We start from the raw sequence: 16,295 nt of genomic DNA on the forward strand, positions 1-16,295 counted from the left end.
GGTATGGACCGGTGAAAAACACAGTACCTGACTCAGCATGCTGAGCTGAAAAAAATACTTTTTTTTTTTTTTCCTAATGTGTCCGGTTTAAAAACTTGTCATTAAACACCAAAAATATTAAAGTCTAATTTATAACTAACATTTGCATTGCTGCTGCAGGAGAGAACACAACAGCCGCCTTGCCCATGCTCTGCCGAGTGTGAGTGGAACGCAGCCCAAATTGGGGACGGTGTTAAGTTTGGTTCATTAAAAACAGGAAGGATTCTTTATCTGAAATGGATTTAGGTAGCGCAATTCTTGTAGGTTGTTAATCATTGATTTTTTTTCCTTTTTTTTTCCCAAATAATGAGGATTCATAGATGAAAAATGAACCTTAATCAGGCCTACAAGGCCTACAGAGTTCTTTTGACCCACTTTCTCAAAAACCAGTGGGTCTTGCTCGCTGGGCAAGGCAAATGTTACCATTACCAGTAAGCTTGTGATATGTATAAAACACACACACACACACACACAAAGAAACTAAAGGGGATGTCAAACCCAGATCATAGAGCGCTTCCCATGACCGCGTTTGACCCCGTTTCTCAGCCCGGCCGCGCGGGCCTCAGGAGCACAGTATCTGCTACTGGACGGGGCGTATATGTGTGTTTCATCAGTAGTGTGAGCCGGAGACCACAGTCCTAATCTTTATAGATGCAATTTGTCATAATGGGTTTAGAAGCCTTTCTGTTTCCCTGATCGCTCTCCCAACTAAGCCAACTGCGACAGTTAAGATTGAGAGGAACACCATCCCTACAAAAGGTCACAGACAGTAGAGCCAGCAGCCCTGGAAAAAATAAACGGGAAGAAGAGAACTCCAGAATAGCACAGGTTTACAGCATCTAACTAGAAATTTACTCAAGAGTATCTGTGTGCTACAAAAATCGAACTGAAACACATGGATTTCGCCGAAACGGGACTCAAAAAGGAAAATGGGTAGCTGTCAGCAGGCAAGGTGTCGAGTGGACTCGTGAAGGTCATTCACATGAAGTGTCACAGTCACAGAAAAGATATTAAAAAGGCATTCCATATCTGGTAGGGCATTCCATGGTCTGAGTTGAGCTGGTTGTCCAGGTGTCTTCTTGTCGGGGGGCGCAACGCGTTGAGATTTATCCACTTGCAACCAAGGAGTTCGGGCCAGCGGGGAGCAGCCTACCCCCAGCGGCTCCTGGGCCCCCGGAGGAAGCGGGAGGGTCTGGCCGGGATAAATGGCTCAACGGCGCTCGGGGGCGAGTCAGTCACAACACCTGTGAGGGTCTGGCTATGTCGTCTTACTTTTGTTGACTGGTTTGCCTCCATTCATGATGGCCGACGCGCTCGTGCTTTTACTCGGCGTCACCCCGGCCTTCGGGACCGTTTCTCCGACGTCATGCAAAGACGGTTCTCGGTACATGGCAACTAGTGATGGGGACGGGGGAGGAGGGCAGAAAAGGAGATGTTACCTGGTTAGGTTCACGCACAGACCTCCGCTGGAGGCCCAGTCTTTTTTCCCGGAAGTCGAGTAACCCCATCTAGAGGGAATTCCTGTTTTAAAGCAGTAAAAACCAGCCCCTGAACAGAAAGCATGACTTCCTTTTGCATTTTCCGGTTTTGTGTCTCCAAACCGTGCACGTCGGTGTGCCTGGATTTTTGTCGAGGAGAGAAGGTTTAAATGGGGGCCATAGACACACACACACACACACACACACACACACACACACACACACACACATGCCACAGAAAGTATATGAGAATGGCAAGCATTTAATCCAGTTCTCTTTGTTCAGCGAGAAATAGTCAGACCTTCCTCTCACTGCTGCTGCTGCTAAGTCACTTCAGTCATGTCGACCCTACATGCTGTCAACACATGGACATTCATCTTCTCCAGTCTAGGTCTTTAGGTCATTAAATTCAAACTCTCAAGTGATTAAAAAGCAACATGATCACGCTATGTCAGCTTCAAAGCCATACAAAGCAACAGGTAAAGCCAGAACCTTCTGGAGCTCATTGTTTAGATTTTCTCTCCTGCCAGTCAAGCACAGACCCCTTAAATAACTGAAGGTAAGTGTGAGGTGCTTTATATTTTTATGCCTCATTTTCAAATGTAATACTGAATATCTGTAATTAATATCCTATAAGGCAGATGTCGGAGAAGGCAATGACACCCCACTGCAGTACTCTTGCCTGGAGAATCCCCTGGACGGAGGAGCCTGGTAGGCTGCAGTCCATGGGGTCACTAAGAGTCGAATATGACTGAGGGACTTCTCTTTCACTTTTCACTTTCATGCATTGGAGAAGGAAATGGCAACCCACTCCAGTGTTCTTGCCTGGAGAATCCCAGGGACAGGGGAGCCTGGTGGGTTGCCATCTATGGGTTCGCGCAGCGTCGGACACAACTAAAGCGACTTAGCAGCAGCAGTAGCAGCAAGGTAGATGTGCCGAATGGCAAGAAGATCACTGGGACTGACATCCCAGGAGGCTCCAAGGAATTGAGTAGTATCTGGTGACATCACTGATTCCAATAGTTCGTGTGGTTTTGTTAGAAAAGGAACCTAGGGAATCCTGGGAAAGGAACTTTCAGACTGACTGGTGCTTAGGGAGAACGAACTGACTTAAAATCTTCTGCCATCAGAAACACAAGTGAATTAGAGCTGCCCAACCTGCTTTTAGGGTTTTGAAATCTGATGTTTTATGAAGATACCTTCTGTTTCATTAGGATGAACCACCATATGCATATATACACACATACACATATATACAGTAACGTATACAAATCTTAAATGCACAATATAAGTAGACACCTGTGGGGCCACCACCCAGAGCAAGGTGAGAGATATTTCCAGCCTTCCACGAGGTTCCCTTGTGGCCATGGCAGAGTCATGGATGTGGAAGATAAACATGTAATACATCTGATCAGGATAATGCGCACATGACACTCACCTTCCAATGGCTTGGGTAGAAAATGAGCTGCTGGTTTGGTTTTCTTTACTCTGTTTCCTTTCATAACTTGCCCTTCTTTATTCAATCCCAAAAACCAGGCTCTGCCAGATTCCTGTTGTCTGTACAGCATAGATGAGTAGATTACATAATAGTTTTCAAAAACAGATTCTTTAAACTTGCACTCAGGGGTAAAAAGTTCCTGTTGAGAGAAAAGGAAGAAATGAAGGTTAGAGGAAGGGGTGGGAGCTTCCTTGTGTTTCCTCTTCCTTCTTGCAGAAACTCGTCTAGGATAGCCAACCAGGCAGCACTCGGGCATGGATGACCAGATGTTCCTCTTCCTATAGGTGTTAACTTTTATCAACATACAATGTGTTGAGAAGAAGCTGCTACTTTGGGGGAAAAAAATATATATATGTACATATGTATGGGGCTTCGCAGGTGGCGTTACTGGTGGAAAACCGGCCTGCCAATGCCAATGGAGGAGAAGTAAGAAACGTAGGTTCGATCCCTGGGTTGGGAAGATCCCATAGAGAAGGAAATGGCAACCCACTCCAGGATTCTTTCCAAGAGAATCCCATGGACAGAGACGCCTGGGTGGCTACAGTCCATAGGGTCGCAAAGAGTCGGACACAACTGAACTGACTTAGCACACATTCATGTATGTATGTATTTATGTATATAGGCAAAATTATGGATGTCCTCTAAATAGAAAATAGAAGACAGGAGCAATAGTATTCGGTTGAACAGGATGCAATTCAAGCAGGGTATAACCAGAAACAGCACGATAAAGTACCACCCTGTGCATGCCTTTGTGCTAAGTTGCTTCAGTCGTTCCAACTATGTGGGACCCCATGGACTGTAGCCCGCCAGGCTCCTCTGTCCCTGGGATTCTCCAGGCAAGATTACTGGAGTGGGTTGCCATGCCTTCCTCCAGGTGGTCTTCCAGACCCAGGGGGCAAACCCGTATCTCCTTTGTCTCCTGCATTTTCAGGCGGGCTTTTTACCACTAGTGCCACCTGGGAAGTCCAGCACCCTGTATTCACAATAAATTTAAAAAATAATAATAATATTGGGTTGGTCAAGAGGTTACTTAAGGTTTTTCTGTAACATCTTATGGAAAAACCCAAACGAACTGTTTGGCCAAACCTCTAAAAGATTTGTTGAAGGTATTTGCTAACCTATTTTCAATATTTCTGTAGGAATTATTATTACATGATAATCTAACAGTTTCCAGTTGTTCACTGGATCACCTCTATTACAGGATGACATGTTTTACCTACAAAGAGACAAACTGACACCTAAAACTAACCCCCTGACAATCAGTTGGCACACAAACTAGCCCCTGAAGCTGAGGCCAGGGGTCATGGTCTGGAGCCCCCCTGGAACTCTTCAAGAGAACCATCAATAGCTGTTATGACTAAATTCCACCCCACCTATTTTGAAACAGCACAATGAGTTAACATGACTTTCAACACCAAGATCTACATCAGTTGCTACTTTAAAATTATTAATATTACAAATATTCATAGTTGAGTTTTACATACTTCTAGAAGTTAACCTACAAAAGCATTTCTGATAGACTTCTTTGAAAAATCATTTTAAAACTCCACCTTCCTAGTTGCATATCATGGAAGTCACTTAACTAGCTTTTGTGGCTATTTTATATAGGCTCAATACTGTGCTATTCCATTTTTATGAAATACAGATGCAAAGTAGACCTTTACTGTCATTATCTTTTTGAAAATATCACATATTTAAATTTTTTTTCACCTTAGTAGATTTTTATGACTGCTGAAAAATGGTAACTTTGTTTTCTTTTAAAGAAGTTATTTTCTATACCCATTCAGAAAAACACATCATTTAGGATCTAAAAAAATAAAACCTTTAAGAGTTAAAATTATGCTAACCATAATAAGGGGTATGACCTTGTTTCCTGTAGAAATGGTCTTTAAGTATTTCCCATGAGAGTGTTAATTATCAAGTGGTGTCTCTTGCAGCATACGATTTATCCAGAGTGCGCCATAACTTTAATTCAATGAAAGTTAAATTGTTTTCCAAGGGGAACAGGTTTTGTTAATGGCAGATGCTTCTCATGACAAAGATGACAGCTCCAGTGATTAATTTGATGAGATTAAAATAGCAGAAAGATAGGTTTAGCCCCTCCCAAAGGAATTTATGTAGCCCCCATTTGAATAAGGTACCATCTGAATAAATGTTCTGGTCTTCCACTAAGTTTTATTTCTCCAAATTTCCTATTAGTTCTCTCACTAGTAAGTGATAACCTTGGCAAGTCAATCTCCAGGCCCTGAACAGAAGAAAGACTGATAAAAGGGTTCAAGTTCACACATTTGTGGTGAGGTAAGGAAAATAAAATGGAATGTTCTAAATCTGGCTTATCCTCAAAATATTAATAAATATAATATTGGTTGAACATGGATCTTCTGGGACAAACAGATTAGAATTTGGCATGTCCTTTGTCATTTTACTGAGACAAGCCAAGGCATCCAAAGGGCTTCCCTGGTGACTCAGAGGGTAAAGAATCTACCTGCAATGCAGGAGACCCAGTTTCAATCCCTGGGTCAGGAAGATTGCCTGGAGAAGGGAAGGGCAACCCACTCCAGTATTCTTGCCTGGAGAATTCCATGGACACAGAAGTCAGGTGGACTACAGCCCATGGAGTTGCAAAGAGCTGGACACGACTGAGCGACTAACTCTTTCACTTCACTTTCAAGGCGTCCAAGCATAAAAATAAAACCTAAAGCAGGTTTTATTGTTAAAAATCCGTCTTAGTATCAACTGGGAGTGGGTTTGGTAAAGGCTGACCAAGTTGATCATTCAGGCAGGGAGAGGAGCTGGCACCTGCTGGCTAAGATACTGGGTGTCCACCCAGAGTCTTTCCTTATTAAGACGATCATAGAAGACTGATCTTAATCTCCAGGAAGACTGACCTCCAGCTTTTGAAATGCAGGTCCACAGAGTAGTCAACCCTTCCTTACATGGATCCGATCCCTACTGCTGTGATGTATGAAATATGGAGGATGCTGCTTGCCTTGCAATGGCAGTTAGAAATGTATGGTTTCTACTCTAAATTGACGAAGTTGAATATGAAAGATAATGAAGACCCTTGACTCAGAAGAAGTTGTTTATTCTCAGAGTGTTCCTCAGTATGGTGGTGCTAGTGGTAAAGAACCCGCCTGCCAATGCAGGAGACACAGGAGACATAGGTTCAACTCCTAGGTTGGGAAGATCCCCTGGAGGAGGGCGTCGCAGCCTACTCTAGTATTCTTGCCTGGGGAATCCCATGGACAGAGGAGCCTGGTGGGCTACAGTCCATAGGGTCACACAGAGTCAGACACGATTAAAGTGACTTAGCACGCACCTTAGCATACCTCTTACACTGTCTTTTTAGATACAATGTTTGCATCTTAGGACTCCAAGGAAGTCAATAACACATCCTTTATGCAAGCTGTGGCAGTGACTTCACAGGGAGGTGATTCAGTCTTCCACATTAGAGCCAAAGCTTTCAGGCAGTTGTGCTGGTAGAGACTGGTTGGTACTTTTTCACCCTTCTTTATTCTTGGTTAAATAATTACTGTGTATACACATACTCACATGCACACACACACTACATTTAAGGCTACTATTGTCTAATGCTCTTTGCTAGACTTTCAGAGAAGTTAATCTGCTCATGAAATACTGGAGTTGAAAACAACCCCCCTCATTCTCAGGAGAACTGGTAGGATTAATGGAAACTGAGATTGGTAACTACTCATAAGGGACAAATATACTTTTAATTTGCAAATGGGAGATAGAATAATGGTGAACAACATCTGTGGATCCAGACCGCCTGGCGTCAACCCTGACCCTACTCCTTCCTTGCTGGGTGTCCTTGGGAAAGTTACTTAATCTCTGGGCTTCAGTATTCTCATCTGTAAAATGGATACAAAAATCACAGGATAAGGAACTTCCCTGGTGGTCCAGTGATTAAGAATCCACCTGCCAGTGCAGGGGACACAGGTCCTATCCCTGGTCCAGGAAGATCCCACATGGCATAGAGCAACTAAGCCTCTGCACCACAATTACTGCAGCTCAAGCAGCTAAAGCCTGAGCTCCAGAACAAGAGAAGCCACCTCAATGAGGAGCCCATGCGCCCGCAACAAAGAGTAGCCCTCACTTGCAGTAACTAGGGAAAGTCCATGTAGCAACGAAGACCCAGCACAGCCAAAAATAAATAATAAATAACTAAGTAAATAATCATAGAATAACAGGATGGTTGGAGGAACTGAGCGACACCATTGCTGACTCTGGACTCTTTCTTAGATCTTGAAGCTGATCAAGTACAACACTTGCAGGCCTGCTGGGTCCAGCCCAGCAGAGCACATGTGAGGGTAAATGCCCCTCCCTTAGTCTCGGGGTTGAGCAGACAGACGGAGTGGCAGGAAAGATGACAGTTCTCATTGGAAAACAAAAGCCTTAGATCTTTAGTGATCTGGTTTTCAAGGGATAAAAAACCCTGGATTTCTGGATAAAAATCTCCTGTGTATGTTGGCAACTGTTTGCTTGTTCCTGCTTTTGTTTTTCAGTATAGTGTGTATCAAGGATCTGAGATGCCCCCTGAGCACATCAATTTGAGACCCCCAGTGTGGACCGGCAAAAGAAGAGCTCAGGAAGGAAGGAACCCCAGGAGGCTTGTCAATACAGCCCTAACCTGATGGATGGTTTTTAAACGATTGAGCAATACCAAGATTGTGCCAGTGAGACATTCTACAGATGGCAATGATAATATGAGAAGACGTATTTAAGTCTAAGCTCAGCTATAAACTCTTTGAAACTGCCAAAATGAAATAGATAAGGAGTTTGGTATGTCTTTTTCTCCTCCTTCCAGACTATATTTAGAGCCACCAACACTGCCACAGCAAAAATCAACAGCGATAGAGTCCCAGCAGGAGCTTAAATATTAATCTGTAACTTTGCCAAACGAAATCATCGAATCACAGAAGAGAAAAAACACAACAATGAAACAAAATTTCATATCTCCTTTTCTGTTGTGCTTGTTTTGAAAGGAAAGCACCATCTGTGGTGTACTTATTATCTTAACAGTAGCAGCAGAATTCCTCTTTGGAGGGAAACGTCTTTGTTTAGGAAAATACCGTGATGGGCCATTTGCATGCAGCAAGCTAGGCTTCTCCCATCAGAATGAGAGAAAGGGGTGGGGGGAAATAGAGGACCCAGGCTCCACAATTTGTAACCAATGAATAAGCAATAAACCCAGATAACTCAGCATAATCATAACCTAATAGCTAACAGTAACCTTGAGAATCTGACTCAGTGGTTGGCAAACTACAGTCCATGGGCCAAATTGGTGCTGCAAAGTTCAGAGGAGACTTGAGATTGCACGACCTGCAAAAACTGCAGTATTTACTGAATGGTCCTTGGCTAAAAAATTTTGCCAACTCTCATCTAAAGGTAAATTTCGAGGACTTTCCAACCGAGGGAATTGAGGGAGGGGTCATTAAGCTAGTTGCGAATATTTCGAAATGAAGTCTGGATTGCACTTATTTTCATATATACAAATGCAGACCATTTGAATCAGTATTTTCATCAGTGTTTCAGCCCTGGAAAAGCCTTTATGGTACGTTTTGGGTCCGGGCTTCCTGTGAAAGTGCTTGGCTATGTCATAGTCCGCAATCCATTGAGTTCCTGCCTCTCTTTTGTTTTTATCTCTGACTATATTAAAAACTGTTGTTTTGTTGCTCAGTCACTAAGTCGTGTCTGACTCTTTCCAACTCTGTGGACTGTAGCCCACCAGGCTCCTCTCTCCATGGGATTCACCAAGTAAGAATACTGGAGTGGGTTGCTATTTCCTTCTCCTGGGGATCTTCCTGACCCAGGGATCAAATCTCAGTCTCCTGCATTGGCAGGCAAATTTTTTTACCAATGAGCCAGCAGGGAAGCCCTCCTGTTACTATACAGAACAAATTAATAAATGATCGTGAAATTTTAATAAATATTGATTCAGTTCAGTCGCTCAGTCATGACTGACTCTTTGCGACCCCATGAACTGCAGCACGCCAGGCCGCCCTGTCCATAACCAGCTCCTGGAGTCCACCCAAACCCATGTCCATTGAGTTGGTGATGCCATCCAACCATCTCATCCTCTGTCGTCCCCTTCTCCTCCTGCCCTCAATCTTTAAATTGGCATTATTCATAAGCTTGCTATTATTTTTATGATTAGAATAAAAATTTATTAAAGCAAGAAAATGGAAACAAATATATTTACAGTGTATCTTTAAATAAGAAGCTTTAAGATTGTAATTAAAATATGTGGGAACTGGTTCTATAATGTTAAATCTGTTTTCTCCATAATATAGACATGAATAAATTCCTAAAATAATAATGCTTGCAACATGAACAGATGGTATCAGTGCTATAAATATTAGCAAAACTACCACAAAATAAATATGCTTAAAGAAGTATTAACCCAACCATATACCATTCTCACAATTTGTTATCGCTTAAAAATGGATGCCTAATAATACTACTAACAATGTCATTATTGTGTTAATAACACAGGGCTTCCCAGTTGGTGCTAGTGGTAAAGAATCTGCCTGCCAATGCAGGAGACACAGGTTTGATCCCTGGGTCAGGAAGAGCCCCTGGAGAAGGAAATAGCAACTCAGTCCAGTATTCTTGCCTGGAGAATTCCATGGACAGAGGAGCATGGTGGGCTACAGTCCACAGGGTCACAAACAGTCGGACACGACTGAGAGACAGAGTATACAGAATTACAGATAACACTTAACTTGTGTATAATTCTGTTCCAAGGACTCTTCTATACATTCACCTAATCAAGTAACCCACACTATAATCTATGAGATTGGTACTATTAGTACCCTCATTTTAGAAATGAAGAAACGGAGCCCAGAGGGGTTAAGCAATTTGCCCAAGTACATTTATTTTCATCAAGATGACTAATTTAGCTATTCCTATCCATTTATCATTCAACTGAGGAGAGGTACTTTATTTACAAGTTTAATCATTTTTTAATTTAGTTTTTTTTTAATTTATAGTTTGCTTTTAATTGTAGGATAATTACTTTACAATAGTGTGATGGTCTTTGCCATATATCAATGTGATCAGTTGCAAAAATGGGCTGAATTCTTCACCCTCCCCTGAATCAAAGGTCTTCAGCATGTCATTTGACTTGTCTTCTCACTGTGAGCTAAGGGGGAGAGGGCAGAGGCTTGTCAGGCGCGTGTTCAATTGGGTTTGCCCTCTCAGTCTCTCCACTGTGCCGAGAGCACGCTGGGCTTGCCTGCTGGAGGAGGGACACATGGACGATAGCCAAGTTGCCCAACTTAAAGTAGCCTGTTTCCAGACAAGTGATCAGATCCTACCAACATCGACAGAGCCACCTAGCCCAGCTCCATGTGACTCTGGATGCACAAGCATTAATTACACATTTAATTGTTCTATCCTACTTCCACGGTCATTGGTGGCTACCTGGTATCATTAAGGAACTGATAACTCATACAGATCATTATTTACTCAGTGAGAACACAGGAAATATATACCTTAGGGCTTTCTTGGTGGCTCAGTGGTAAAGAATTCACCTGCCAATGCAGGAGACATGGGTTCGATCCCCTTCCAGGAAGATCCCACATGCCTCGGAGCAACCAAGTCTGTGCACTGCAATGGAGCCAGTGTTGCGGTGTTGAGCCAGTGTTTTAGAGGCCAGGACTGCAACTACGGAAGCCCAAGCACCCTAGAGCCCATGCTCCTCAAGAGTAGCCACCGAAATGAGAAGCCCAAACACCACAACCAGAGAGCAGTCCCCGCTCAACGCAGCTAGAGGAAGACCTGCAGGGCAATGAAGATCCAGCAGAGTCAAAACCAAACAGGCAAGATTATTTTTAAAATGTACCTTATTCAGCTACTCTTTATCTACGTGTAACTACGGGGGAAAACAAATATAAACGGAAAATACTAATAACTGATACATGCTATCACTTTGGCAGAAGAGTCACATGTCTTAGGGTATAATTGTTAAGGGGGGAAAAAGTAGAATAAAAGAGTTAAAAACAACAACAACAACAACAAAATACAGGGGAATACTTAAAATGAATCTCTTCTCCTCTTCACCCAAGGCATATACACCTTCCCCAGCCACGGAATGATTGAAAAAACAGTTGTACATGCCTCTGCAAGCTTTTTCTACTTTCTTTCCTTTAAGCTCCACTTTAAGTTAGACCTTCCCATAAAACTTTTTGTGTGTGTTTGCATTGTGGATTTTTCCCAATAAAAATGCTCAGTCAAAAACCACTCGCATAAATAAAAACCAAACCACACAAATAATCAAAAGTATCATTTATCCAACCTATAAAATACAAGCTTCCATAGAAAAATGAACTAGAAGTAGGTTCTGAAATACTCCTAAAATGTTATATCTGTTGAAAAATATTAACCTGTATTGAGCTTTATGATTTTTAGAGCCCACTCACATATATTTTGTTTGATTCAACAGTACAGTTAAAAATGATTTGAGGAGAATACCATGATCTCATGTCAGAGGTGATGATTTTAAGACTCTGAGGGCTTAGGTCCTCATAAGCAATGGATGAAGATGCTTTCATGTCTATTTGTATGATAATTTGTGTACATACTGCTGCTACTGAGCAATATTTATTAAAAACAACAACATTGAAAATATGAGCCAAAGGTAAGGGGTTTCCCCCGCACCCAGAATATCAAATAAATCATCTTACTGGAATAAAAGAGGTCAGTAATAAAAAACTACCAACACTAAAAAAAAGGAAAAAGAACCATCATCAACATGAATGTGTGGAACACAGAGGGAGCTCATGTGGTGCTGAAATGAAAACCCAAAGATTGTTTTCCTTTGCTTTTATACTATTAGCTGGAAACACACTGGCCATGAGTCCCCAGACTCTGGTTGCAAGTTGGTTGATAATTCCAAAGGATACACAAAAGGGCAGATAAACACCACTGAAGAGAAGGGTCAGGAGAGTCAGAAAAGAGGTGAGAAAAGAGCCACACTTTGTGAGAGCGACCAACGAGAGGAAAATGTCAGCCTATTGGCTAAACGACTTTACCCAGATGAAGGCAACACCACGAAGCTCAATCCTGCTGTGGGTTTAATTATATAATTAGCACTGAGTTATTTTCATGTTATATGATGAATTTTATGGGCAAAAGTAAATTGTTTTACTTTCCAGGTTGTTGATTGAGAGTATGACACTAGGAAATGGGAATAATGGAAAAGGTCAGGTTTCATTCCAATCCCAAAGAAAGGCAATGCCAAAGAATGCTCAAACTACCACACAATTGCACTCATCTCACATGCTAGTAAAGTAATGCTCAAAATTCTCCAAGCCAGGCTTCAGCAATATGTGAACCGTGAACCTCCAGATGTTCAAGCTGGTTTTAGGAAAGGCAGAGGAACGAGAGATCAAATTGCCAACATCCGCTGGATCATCGAAAAAGCAAGAGAGTTCCAGAAAAACATCTATTTCTGCTTTATTGACTATGCCAAAGCCTTTGACTGTGTGGATCACAAGAAACTGTGGAAAATTCTTCAAGAGATGCGAATACCAAACCACCTGACCTGCCTCTTGAGAAACCTATATGCAGGTCAGGAAGCAGCAGTTAGAACTGGACATGGAACAACAGATTGGTTCCAAATAGGAAAAGGAGTACATCAAGGCTGTATATTGTCACCCTGCTTATTTAACTTCTATGCAGAGTACATCATGAGAAACGCTGGACTGGAAGAAGCACAAGCTGGAATCAAGACTGCCAGGAGAAATATCAATAACCTCAGATATGAAGATGACACCACCCTTATGGCAGAAAGTGAAGAGGAACTAAAAAGCCTCTTGATGAAAGTGAAAGTGGAGAGTGAAAAAGTTGGCTTAAAGCTCAACATTCAGAAAACGAAGATCATGGCATCCGGTCCCATCACTTCATGGGAAATAGATGGGGAAACAGTGGAAACAGTGTCAGACTTTATTTTGGGGGGCTCCAAAATCACTGCAGATGGTGACTGCAGCCATGAAATTAAAAGACGCTTACTCCTTGGAAGGAAAGTTATGACCAACCTAGATAGCATATTCAAAAGCAGAGACATTACTTTGCCTACAAAGGTCCGTCTAGTCAAGGCTATGGTTTTTCCAGTGGTCTTGTATGGATGTGAGAGTTGGACTGTGAAGAAGGCTGAGCACTGAAGAATTGATGCTTTTGAACTGTGGTGTTGGAGAAGACTCTTGAGAGTCCCTTGGACTGCAAGGAGATCCAACCAGTCCATTCTGAAGGAGATCAGCCCTGGGATTTCTTTGGAAGGAATGATGCTAAAGCTGAAGCTCCAGTACTTTGGCTACCTCATGTGAAAATTTGACTCATTGGAAAAGACCCTGATGCTGGGAGGGATTTGGGGCAGGAGGAGAAGGGGGCGACCAAGGATGAGATGGCTGGATGGCATCACGGACTCAATGGACGTGAGTTTGGGTGAACTCCAGGAGTTGGTGATGGACAGGGAGGCCAGGCGTGCTGCAATTCATGGGGTCGCAAAGAGTCAGACACGACTGAACTGAACTGAACTGATATTATTTAAAATTGATCAAAATGTATATATACATATACACACACACATATGAAAAATGAAAGGGTTAGTCACTCAGTCATGTCCAACTCTTTGTACAAATGCTAAACTTTCTGTCCTAGATATTACATAATAAATTTGAAAATTTAAATATTGTGAACACACATGGTAACAAGTTTCCATTATTCTGCACTTAATAATGTCTAAATTCATTGTTAACTGGATAAATAAATGCATGCAATTTAGGCATTATATTCTGGCCAGTCACTGTTCTTGACCTAGAGATACAACTATGAGCAAAAATGATATAATCGGTAGTCTTAAGGCATGATGGTCTAGTAGAGGAAACAGTGACACTATCGATCATATCATTACAAATAAGAAATTCTTACAAGAAAAGGAGTTATTTCTGTGAGAACACATAATAAACAAGCCTGACCTAGCCTGAACGGGTAAGGAGAAAACATTGAACTCCGAGCTAAGTGAGTTAGCTAGGCTTAGAGCAGGATAAGGGCTTCAGCAGGAAAGAATCTGCCTGCATTCAGGAGACTCGGGTTCAGTCCCTGGGTGGGGAAGATCCCCTGGAGAAGGAAATAGCAACCCACTTCAGTATTCTTGCTGGGAAATCCCATGGACAGAGGACCCTTGAGGGCTACAGTCCATGGGGTTGCAAGAGTGGGCTATGACTTAATGATTAAACAACAACAAAGCAGGATGAGGAATATTCCTGGAGGGACTTCCCTGGTGGTCCGGTGGTTAAGACCTCACCTTCCAGTGCAGGGAATGAAAGTTCAGTCCCTGGCTGGGGAGCTGAGATCACATGTGCCTCGTGGCCAGAAAACCAAAACATAAAACAGCAGCAATATTGTAAAAAATTCAATAACCACTTTAAAAACGGACATTAAAAGTAAAAACTTAAAAAGTACATTTCTGGTAAGGGTGACATCACGTGCAAAGGGCCTGGGGCAGGAGCAGACACAGATTTTCGAGGACAAAACTAAAACTGAAATTGGAGTGCAGAGTGTGAAAGAGACAGGAGTAAGAGCTGGGCTCTGGGTGCTAAACATGTGCCAGACTGGGTGGTCCCATGAAGAGTGTGGGGCTTTCCCTAAAAGCAATGGAGGAGCAGTAAAAGTTTTTATGCAGGAGCATGTCAAAGGCAGGTAGGGATTTGGAAAGACCACTCTGGCGAAACTGTGAAGAATGGAGAAGAGAGCCAGTTTGGATTCAAGGATGCTGGCTGTTCACTTCAGTACCAGGCGTGGATGTCAACAGTGGAGACAGAGAGAAAAGGGCAGTTTGGGGAAATATTTAGGAGGTCAAATGGTCGGGACCCTGTGACTGTACATGGAGGCTAAGGGAGAAAGAATGTCAAACACAACATGTACGTTTTTTGCTTGTGGAACTGGATGACATTTGGTGTGTGTTCACTGCTGTTTTTGAAAGGTCAAATACTGTAGTTCTTGGGCAAAACAAAGCTTCTGTGTATAACGTAAGTTTGCATGGTGCTTTCTGTCCTTTTATAGGATATTATTTCAAGTATTTAGAGAGTAACTTTCCACAATGTTTTATTTAAATCAGTTACCTTAGGTACTAAGGACGTGTTTGCAGGTGTGTCACAGTGTGTGCTTTCAAAGGTTTCACTTTCATATTAGTAGAGAGGATGAATATTACATCCAGTTCAGTTCAGTTCAGTCGCTCAGTCGTGTCCGACTCTTTGCGACCCCATGAATCGCAGCACGCCAGGCCTCCCTGTCCATCACCAACTCCTGGAGTTCACTCAGACTCACGTCCATTGAGTCAGTGATGCCATCCAGCCATCTCATCCTCTGTCATCCCCTTCTCCTCCTGAACCTAATCCCTCCCAGCATCAGGGTCTTTTCCAATGAGTCAACTCTTCATATGAGGTGGCCAAAGTACTGGAGTTTCAGCTTCAGCATCATTCCTTCCAAAGAAATCCCAGGGCTGATCTCCTTCAGAATGGACTGGTTGGATTTCCTTACAGTCCAAGTGACTCTCAAGAGTCTTCTCCAACACCACATTTCAAAAGCATCAGTTCTTCAGCGCTCAGCTTTCTTCACAGTCCAACTCTCACATCCATACACGACCACAGGAAAAATCATAGCCTTGACTAGACGGACCTTAATCGGCAAAGTAATATCTCTACTTTTCAATATGCTATGTAGGCTGGTCATAACTTTCCTTCCAAGGAGTAAGTGTCTTTTAATTTCATGGCTGCAGTCACCATCTGCAGTGATTTTGGAGCCCCCCAAAATAAAGTCTGACACTGTTTCCACTGTTTCCCCATCTATTTCCCATGAAGTGATGGGACCAGATGCCATGATCTTCATTTTCTGAATGTTGAGCTTTAAGCCAACTTTTTCACTCTACTCTTTCACTTTCATCAAGAGGCTTTTTAGTTCCTCTTCACTTTCTGCCATAAGGGTGGTGTCATCTGCATGTCTGAGGTTATTGATATTTCTCCCAGCCATCTTGATTCCTTGTGCTTCTTCCAGCCCAGCGTTTCTCATGATGTACTCTGCATAGAAGCTACATTAGCCTTCACAAAACAGAGCTTCCTGTGTTGTGCTGAATGCCTGAGAGGCAGAGTCTAGAAGCATGCATGTCATTTGCAGTTGTTCAGTCATTTGTAACCCCATTGCTGTTGCTATTTAGTCGCTAAGTCATGTCCGACACTTTGCAACCCCATGGATTGCAGCAC

General features: G+C 42.6%; 1 protein-coding gene across 3 annotated transcripts in view; it reads right to left on the reverse strand.

Annotated features, from left to right (window-relative positions):
- Positions 1 to 1,297: 1,297 nt before the first annotated feature.
- The window catches only part of FGF14 (fibroblast growth factor 14), a 645,238-nt gene continuing 630,240 nt past the window's right edge, over positions 1,298 to 16,295 (reverse strand). For all 3 annotated transcript variants that reach the window (XM_068984462.1, XM_068984460.1, XM_068984461.1), the window contains 2 exons: positions 2,956 to 3,154; positions 1,298 to 1,434 (listed from right to left, as the gene is read on the reverse strand). In XM_068984462.1, the coding sequence (XP_068840563.1) occupies positions 1,298 to 1,434; positions 2,956 to 3,154 (336 nt within the window). The remainder of the gene's footprint in view (positions 1,435 to 2,955; positions 3,155 to 16,295) is intronic.

This window comes from Capricornis sumatraensis, chromosome 12 (genome assembly GCF_032405125.1).
Source record: "Capricornis sumatraensis isolate serow.1 chromosome 12, serow.2, whole genome shotgun sequence".
NCBI classification, from domain to species: Eukaryota; Metazoa; Chordata; class Mammalia; order Artiodactyla; family Bovidae; genus Capricornis; species Capricornis sumatraensis.